This window comes from Rhineura floridana, chromosome 3 (assembly GCF_030035675.1).
Source record: "Rhineura floridana isolate rRhiFlo1 chromosome 3, rRhiFlo1.hap2, whole genome shotgun sequence".
Lineage (NCBI taxonomy): Eukaryota > Metazoa > Chordata > Lepidosauria > Squamata > Rhineuridae > Rhineura > Rhineura floridana.
Genome location: NC_084482.1, coordinates 72,021,100 through 72,030,572, shown reverse-complemented (window position 1 = coordinate 72,030,572; position 9,473 = coordinate 72,021,100). Strand labels below are relative to the sequence as shown.

At 43.3% G+C, this 9,473-nt stretch overlaps 1 protein-coding gene across 1 annotated transcript; it reads left to right on the top strand.

The window, feature by feature from the left end:
- The first annotated feature begins 501 nt into the window (after nucleotides 1–501).
- Nucleotides 502–7,498, top strand: PIRT (phosphoinositide interacting regulator of transient receptor potential channels). The gene is made up of 2 exons (XM_061621855.1): nucleotides 502–581; nucleotides 7,011–7,498. The coding sequence occupies exon 2, from the start codon at nucleotides 7,047–7,049 to the stop codon at nucleotides 7,467–7,469; it is 423 nt and encodes a 140-aa protein (XP_061477839.1). The 5' UTR covers nucleotides 502–581; nucleotides 7,011–7,046; the 3' UTR covers nucleotides 7,470–7,498.
- Nucleotides 7,499–9,473: the final 1,975 nt, after the last annotated feature.

Sequence of the window (9,473 nt, the reverse complement as noted above, 5' to 3'; positions counted from 1 at the left end):
ACACTTTTCAATGTCACTTTCCAAACCACAAAAAGTCCAGGGTTTTTTAAAGTAGATGTGTTGTGCGAGGGCAGCCTTTCCCAAACTTTTTCACCCAACGGACCACTTGAAAATTGCTGAGGATCTTGGTGGACTACTTAATGTTTTTTGTGCCTGTTGTAGCAATTACAATGTGCTTTGGTAAATGCTGCATTATTTTTAATTGTGTTTTTATTTCTTCTTTTGCATTCCACAGAATGTGTGACTTGTTCCATATTCTTCCCCCATTCCATTTAACTGATCTCTTTGATACTGTATATATCATCTTAATTTCATTACAATTAGGCAAAAATGTTGCATAATACATGGGAACTGAGAATGAGTAAAATGTACTACCCCACTTTCAGAGACAAGTGGGGAGAGTAATGTTGCACTCATGTCCTGCTTGTGGTCTTCCTGTAGGCATCTGGTTGGCCAGTGTGTGAGCAGGATGCTGGACTTGATGCGCTTTTGGTCTGTTCCAGCAGGGCTCTTATATTCTTGTTTGGGGATCAGAGGAGGTGTGACTGAACTCCCCCAGAAAAAAGGACAGCAGGGGAAAGGTGAGAGGGGCTTTCTTGATACCTGGGCTGTATGTCGGAATTTCTCTATTGAGAAGCGTAGCAGAGTTGCGTAGCACTGCGGAACGGAGAGTATTGAGCGAGCTTAGAGTGTGTGTGTTTGAATCTTTGCTAAGATTCTACCTTCCCTGCAAATTAGTCAGACAGAGACTTTAACCTTTAAAATAAGAAACAACTACTTTATTCTGGAAGTACATGCTTGATAGGAAAGAGTTCTATATCTAGCTTATCTAGCTATGCTGGAGTGACGAGCACCGGTCCCAGTACTTGCCCTCATCCTGGTTGAGAGGAGAGACAAAGAGAAGGTGTCTGCTCCCCTCTTGAGAGAAAGAGAACACAGAGAAAGGTGGGAAGGAACTGAGATCAACATTCCTTTGCTTATCAGCCTAGCAGGAAGGGAAGAGACGGCAGGATCAAAGGGATAGGTATAGCCTCAACCAGCAAGAGGTCTAGCTCTCTAGCTACCCTTATTAACCACATGCAGCCTCAACCCACCAAGTTGGAGTTGAACCTCATACATTCCAACACCCCTTCTCAACGAGAACTTGGTTCATTCTACAAGGTGCATCTTGCCTCATAGTTTCTGGTGTCGGACTTTGCCCAATGGTTTGGTCAAAGCATCAGCTGTCATCTCTTCTGTTGGACAGTAGGTCATCTCTAGAAATCCTTTCTCCCTTATGTCCTTTAGGTAGTGGAACTTCACATCAATGTGTTTCATGCGAGAACTTTGCCCTTCTGATTCTGCGAGTCTTATGCAGGCTTGATTGTCCTCAAGTATTCTGATAGGCTCCGGTTCAGATATGCCCAAGTCTCCTAGAAGCTTGCGTAGCCACAGCATTTTCTTGCATGTCTCATCAGCTGATACGTACTCAGCCTCAGTAGGTGAATGTGCTACAGTCTCTTGCTTTCGACTTGTCCAGCAGATAAGTGACTGCCCATAGTAGAACAAGTTTCCACTGGTTGACTTGCTATCTTTGGTGTCTCCAGCCCAGTCAGCATCGGCATATCCTAGAAGTTTAGGATCTCGAGTAGCTGATAGCTTTAGTTTTAAGTTTGCAGTGCCTTTCAGAAATCTTGCCACTCTCTTGACTGCTTCCCAGTCTTTCTTGGTTGGCAAGCTGGTTTTTCTGCAAAGGTATCCCACTGCTACTGCCACGTCTGGTCTGGTTATTGTGCTGATGTACAGGAGTTTCCCTATAGCTTGTCTGTACCTTTCGTTGTCTTCCCAGGGTTGATTGTTCTGGTCTGGTTTCAAGTATCCTACTTCCATTGGTATAGGTGCTGGATGTGCATCCTTCAGTCCTAGACTCTCAAGTAGGTCTTGAATCTTTTGTATTTGGTTTAGAAGAAAGGATCCATCATCCTCCCTTTCAATTTGTATTTCAAGGTAGTACGTGATGTCGCCTAGACATTTCACTTCAACTTCCTTGCTTAGATTATTTACTAACTCTTGCTTGTCTTGTGGATTCTCATAAGCCAGTAGTAAATCATCTACATAAATCAAAATATAAGTCCATTTGTTGTTCTTGAATCTGCTATATAGGCATTGGTCTGCTTCGCCTTTTTTATAGCCTTGTCTCAAGAGCATTTGGTTCAGTTTGTCATTCCATGCTCTTGCAGCTTGTTTCAGTCCATAGATGCTCTTTTGCAGTTTGCATACTAGGGTTTCCTTTCCTTGTATTTCAAAACCTGGTGGTTGTTGCATGTAGATTTCCTCTTCTATTTCCCCATGCAAGAGCTCTGTTTTTATATCCATGTGTTCCACCTGCATTTTCTTGTTAGCAGCAACACTTAGGAGAGTTCTCATTGTTGTATGTTTGACTACAGGAGCAAAGGTTTCATAGTAGTCTTGTCCATACTTTTGAGAGTATCCTTTGGCCACTAGTCTTGCCTTGTATCTCTCAATGTTCCCTTCAGCATCTGGCTTTTTCTTGCATACCCACTTGCAACCTACAAGCTTTCCTTCCTTGAGGAAGCTTGGTAAGTGTCCAAGTTTTGTTCTTGTGTAGAGCTTCCAGCTCTTTCTTGGCTGGCTGCCTCCACCTCTCAGCTTCAGCTTTGGGTAAGGCTTCAGTATCTTTCCAGGTTTCTGGCTCTGGAAGTTCATCAGGTCTTGCCAGGTAGGACAGTCTCAGTGGAGGTACACCTCTGTTGGTGCGGTTAGAGTGTCTTGGTGCAGGACTCTCTGCTGCCCCTTCTGGCTGTGCAGTTTCCCCTTCTTGCTCTGATTCCTCGCTGTCCTCCAGTGCAGGCATGTCGCTGTAATCTGTGGTACTGTATGGTATTTCTACTTTATCTTCTTCTCTGTTGTGGTCTTGGAATGGTGCCCCTTCTGGTTGGAATGCACCTTGACCTTCATCAAAGTAGACAGCTCTTTGGATTTCAATCCTTTCTGTTTTGGGATTTAGGATTCTGTATCCCTTTTGCTTTGAAGAATATCCAACAAAGATTCCTTCTTTTGTAGTGTTGTCCAATTTGGTTCTCTTCTGGTGTGGAATGTGACCATACACTTTTGATCCAAACACCTTTATATGAGCCAAACTGGGTATGCGCCCATACCATAATTTGAATGGAGTCTTGTTGCCATTCACCTTTGTTGGCAAACAATTTTGTAGATACGTGGCAGTATACACTGCCTCTCCCCAATGCTTCTGTGGGAGATTGGCATCTTCCAGCATGGATCTCACCATCTCAATTAGGGTTCTGAATTTTCTCTCCGAGACTCCATTCTGTTCTGGGTTGTGGGGTACAGTGGTTTGATGCTCAATCCCATTTTCAAGCAGAAACTGCTGGGTAGCATGTGACATGTACTCTCCCCCGTTGTCAGAACGTAGAATCTGTGGTTTTCTCTGAAATTTAGTGGTCACCATTGCCACATATTCTTTGAGTTTCTGAAGCATTTGCCCCTTCTCCTTCAACATATATATCACAGTGAATCTTGAATAATCATCAATAAAGCTGACAATATATTTGTTTCCACCAGTTGAAGTGATTAGCATTTCACAAATGTTGCTGTGAATCAACTCTAGGGGGCACTTAGTCTTCCTTTCACTCTGCTCAGGAAAACTGGGCTGGGTCTCTTTTGCTTTAACACAGCAAGTACATCTCCCTTTTTCTTGGCAGGGTTCAACTTTCATGCCTCTTACTACATTATTATTTTGAAGGGTATTTATCTTTGCAATGTCTCTATGCCCTAATCTCCGATGCCATAAATGTAAACAAGACTTGTTACAGCATTCTTTCACAACATTAGCTTGTGGACTTTCCTGATCCACTTCATACATGCCTTTTCTCTTGGTAGCTGTGCATAAAATTTCACCATCTCTAGAAATTGTGCAGGAATCTTGTTCAAATAACACAGAGCACCCATTGTTTGTAGCTTCATTAACAGAAATTAAATTGTTTGAGATTCCTGAGGTCCAGAGCACATTCCTGGATAAATTTCCTCAGTGCTGCTTGGAGTCTGGCAAAACAGCTTAGCATCTCCCCGCATCTTTATGGGCAGGACTCTCGAGTCAGCCAATTTAACTGTGCCTTCATATGGGGATAAATCTTCAAACAAAGTTTTTTCCTTTATTAGATGAGCACTCACTTCTGAATCAATATAGAATTTATTGTCATAACATTTTTCAACCTGGGTTACTTGAAAGCCCTTTGCACTTTTCTTTTCTGTCCCTTTAAATTCTTTACTTTTTCAGGCTTCCCTTTCTTGTCACATTGGACTTTAAGGTGTTTCTCTGAATTGCATAGATAGCAACGCTTGGCTTTCACACCTTTGGATTCCCTTTGTTCCTGAAATCTGCATCTGACTGGCTGTCGGTTAGAAGCTTGGCCAGTTTGTTTACTTTGGGTAAGGCTTCAATATCTTTCCAGGTCTCAGGCTCTGGAAGTTCATCAGCTCTTGCAAGGTAAGACAGTCTCAGTGGAGGTACACCTCTGTTGGTGTGGTTAGAGCATCTTGGTACAGGACTCTCTGCTGCCCCTTCTGGCTGTGCAGGTTCCCCTTCTTGCTCTGATTCCTCACTGTCCTCCAGTGCTGGCATGTTGCTGTAATCTGTAGTGCTGTATGGTATTTCTACTTCATCTTCTTCACTGTTGTGATCTTGGAATGGTGCCCCTTCTGGCTCCTGAATCAATATGGAATTTATTGTCATAATATTTTTCAACATGAGTTACTTGAAAGCCCTTTGCACTTTTCTTTTCTGTCCCTTTAAATTCTTTATTTCTTTCAGGCTTCCCTTTCTTGTCACATTGGTCTTTAAGGTGTTTTTCTGAATTGCATAGATAGCAACGCTTGGCTTTCACACCTTTGAATTCCCTTTGTTCCTGAAATCTGCATTTGACTGGCTGTCGGCTAGAAGCCTGGCCAGTTTGTTTGCTTAAGAAAGAGGAGACTCCGTCTTCTCTTGCATCAGTTTTTCCCTTGTTCTTCTGAAAGAACTGCACTCTAACTTCAGAAATAATAATCTCGTTTAGAGTTTTGTTTTGTTGTTGCATTATAACTACAAAAGTCTCCATATATTTTGGAAGGGAGTCTAGGAATAAAGCAATCTGTACATTTTGGTCCAGTTGCGTCCCCGCCTCTTCTATCCCTTAGATTAACACCATGAATTTTGTAAGATGTTCCTCAAAAAAATCATCCCTCATTTGCAAATTAGTAAGACTTCTTAACATTGCAATCCCTGGCTTTTCGGATTATGATGGGATTCAAGAGTTTTCCACATCCCTCTGGCATTTTTACTATTCATAATCAAAGGAATCTGCGCATTACTCACACATTTAGTGATGAACTCTTGTACCGTTTCATCCTTCTCAGTCCAAATTCTTTGTTCCTCCTGAGAAGCACCTTCTCCTGGTTCCAATCCAGTAATAACTTCCAACAGCTTCTGTTGCTTTAGATGTTTTAGCATACAAAATTCCCACAGTTTCCATCCTCCAGGATCCAGTCTCTGGAGACCTAGCCACTCTGTCATGCTGGCCATCCTGAAGTAAAAGCCTCAACTCTTCATTGACTAAAACTCTGAAGGTCTCTAATAGCTTCCTTGATTCAAACACAATAGCTTCTTTAATTGCTCAAATCTCCATTTGCATGGCTGGGCCCATAACCTGTCGAAATTTCTCTATTGAGAAGCGTAGCAGAGTTGCATAGCGCTGCAGAACGGAGAGTATTGAGTGAGCTTAGTGTGTGTGTGTTTGAATCTTTGCTAAGATTCTACCTTCCCTGCAAATTAGTCAGACAGAGACTTTAAGCTTTAAAATAAGAAACAACTACTTTATTCTGGAAGTACATGCTTGATAGGAAAGAGTTCTATATCTAGCTAACTAGCTATGCTGGAGCAACGAGCGCTGGTCCCAGTACTCGCCCTCATCCTGGTTGAGAGGAGAGACAAAGAGAAGGTGTTTGCTCCCCTCTCGAGAGAAAGAGAACACAGAGAGAGGTGGGAAGGAACTGGGATCAAACATTCTGTTGCTTATCAGTCTAGCAGGAAGAGAAGAGATGGCAGGATCAAAGGGATAGGTATAGTCTCAACCAGCAAGGAGTCTAGCTCTCTAGCTACCCTTATTAACCCCATGCAGTCTCAACCCACCAAGTTGGAGTTGAACCTCATATATTCCAACACTGTATCCAGGTGCACCTGTAACTACTGTATGGGGAAAATTCTGCTTCTGCCCAGGTACTGACACATTATCTGGATTCAGATCAAACACTGATTGTTGCACCTCAATGCTTTGAACAAGCTGTTCATTTGGGGGGATTTTCTTTTTTTAGGGGGGAAGATCAGTCCCAAGAACCTGCTCAAATATTTGACACTTTTAGTTTGTAAAGCTTTTTCACTTAAAAAAAACACCTCTGTGGAGGGGGTTAGCTTTGTAGATGACTCAAGGGCCAGCCAATCAGCTCTGTGCCCAGCCTTGTTCCAAAAAGAAAGGAAACTGCTACATTATTGGCATCAGGGCTATGCATCTAGGGCTATTCAAATCCAGCTTCTGCTCCTAATCAAAAAGACTGATTCTCCCTGAGCCCTATTGAGGAGGAAGATAGTACATATATCAGAAAGGTGGTGAGTAGATTTCCACAGCAGGCTCACCGCTAGAATTATGTACATTTGTACTATGTACTGTCCTCAGAGGAACTAAGGTCAGAGTCCTGATGCCTAAGGAAGTCCAGAGAGGCAGTCCGGGAGATAGCAAGCCTGGCCTGGACTTGTGGCCTAGATTTGGTCTGTGACAGAAACCATGAACGTTCAAGCCCATGAGGAGCCAGTCATACCCGTTCACTACTTTGATAAAAGCAGAGCCCAAGAGCTTGGATGGGAGTGATGGGACATATTTGGCACTGGCTACCCAAATAACCTGCCCCTTTGTCTGTTTCTCTCTCTCTCTCTCTCTCTCTCTCTCTCTCTCTTCTAGAGGTATTAATGTTCTGAGACTGTATAACAGATAACCATGGAAACCCAGCCAAAAGAAATAGAGGAGGGAGAGAAGTCCCCAGAGTCCAAGGACTTGCTGCCCAGCCAAACAGCCAGCAGCTTGTGCATCAGCTCACGCAGTGAGTCCAACTGGAATGCTCCCCGCCAGAACAAGTGGGATATTTATCACAAGCCAGTCATTGTACTATCAGTGGGTGGAGCCGTGTTTCTCTTTGGCGTGGCTATCACCAGCCTGACCTGCCTCACCACGGACAAAAAACCCAGCATGAGCAACAAAACTAAGGAGGCATTTAAACTGTGCGGCCCGGCCTTCCTCTCCCTGGGCCTCATGCTGCTAGTGTGCGGGCTCGTCTGGATCCCCATCATCCGCAAAAAGCTGAGACAGAAGCAGAAGTATCACATCCTCCAGAGCATCAAATCTTTCTTCCTCAACCGCTGAAAGCAGCTCTCACGTTCAGCCAGAAAGTGAACAGGACTGTGTTGCAGGACAGGGCTCTGCCTTTCTTCCCTAGACCTGCAAGTAAAAATCAACACTGCCCTAAAGGGGAGCTCACTAAAATCCCCTTCTTCCTCCTGTGTGCATGGGATTCCTCCATCTCCAGGCAGAGGCACTACTGAGTGACTTTGGGCCCTTAACCAGAGAATAAATTCTCCACATTTTCCACAAGGAAAATTTGAGGTGAGCAGGAGTGAAAACCGACAGATCAGATCCCAGAACAGATATCTGCAAAACTTGTGAATTTATCATACCGAATATTGCTTTAAAGGATATACTGCCTATATTTCAAGAAGCCGATTTTTGAACTGTATTCACCAAAATGTTGAGACCTGTCCCCAAGGCCCTCCACTGGGACTAATAACTGTCACAAGCTTTTGTGAGAGAGCAGTCTGATAATGTTTTTCTAACAAACAGCTTTTGCGTTAAAAAAAACAAACCCTCTCTCCCTCACCCCCCAATTGAAATGTTCATGGAAAGAAGCCATTCTGCGAGCAACAACTGTGTCTGAGTACAAATATTAATTGTGCAAAAGTCACAGTCTTGGGACGAGAGGGCAATGTCTGAAAGGGTCTTCAAGGATCTAGACTCCCAAATCGGAGATAAATGCTCTCAAAATGTGGGATCATCATTGTAAAATGTCTGAAAAAGAGGACCATGGAGATGTACTATTGTGGAGATGGCAGGCTGTTTTGTAAGGAAAAGGGGTCTGTGTATAGAATCTCTTGTGCTGCTTGCACCATGCTAATCTAGCATTGTTTGTGACTGTGTTCTTTCTATCCTGCTCTTCCTTTGTTCAGGGGAGCATCTGAACAAAGACCCTGTTAGAATGGCGATCACCAAAATGGCCTCCAGCAACTATGCAGCATAGCTGGGGGAAAACTCAGATGGACTGAAGTTGATTTGAGGCAACTAGTCAGGATCAGTGACTTGTCAAGTACAGTAAATTACACAAGAACAATATCTGAAATCATGAACATGACATCAGTTTTTGAAAATATGAACATGTGGAGAGGTATATAGGTATGGGTGTTCTTAACAGCGGCCTTCATCCATATTCTTTATACATGCATTTGTATAAACATTGTTATTGCCACCTTTTGGGGCATTGCCTTCCAAAAGCGGCTTACAATATTACATTACTGTTCCTCCAAGAATCTACCCCTTGGTCAGGGAGATTAACTGCCAACACCCTATGCTGCCGTGAGAAGAATGCCTGGTTGAACCTGTGATCATGCACAGTTTCTCAGTCCTGGAAGACTGCACTGCACACCAAGTCCAGGCGCTGTGCATTAGCAGTGTGTCGGACTTGGCAAATAGGAAGGAAATTAAAAGTACCTGGGGTCCAGTTGGAAGACAGGAGTGGAAAAAGATCTGCACAGAGATCACATCCACATTGTCTCTGGGACTCTCTGAGAAACTGCTTCAAAGACTATTAGACTGTGCTGGTTATATGGCTCTTATGATGAAGCATTACAATGTTTCTACATAGAACGAATCAGAGGTGCAACCAACCTAGAGGCTTTAGATTATGCCTACAGAGGCCTTAAATTCATTCATTCTGAACCATTTTCAGAAGCTGCCTTTTAGAAATCATTCTCATTCCCAGATTATACCAAAGTGCCTCCTTCCAGTACTGCTTTGTGTGTTCTTCCCCCTCCAAATGGCACCTCTCAGCTACTTCCACTGGCATTGGTTGAAGAGCCACATAGAGACAGAGCTTTCAGTTTCCTGGCACTGATAGTTGATTCCGACCAAATGTCCTGCATTTCTAATCCATTTTAGATAGTGCACCAGGATGCTTTCTTAAGGTCCATTTCAATTCCTAGTTCCCCACAGAGTCAAGTATTCAATGAGAGCTTCAATGTTTGAAGTCAGGCTGTGTTTCTCAAAAGCTGGTCAGTCCATGTAGCATCCTGTAAAAATCATGCCTTACTCCATCAGTTG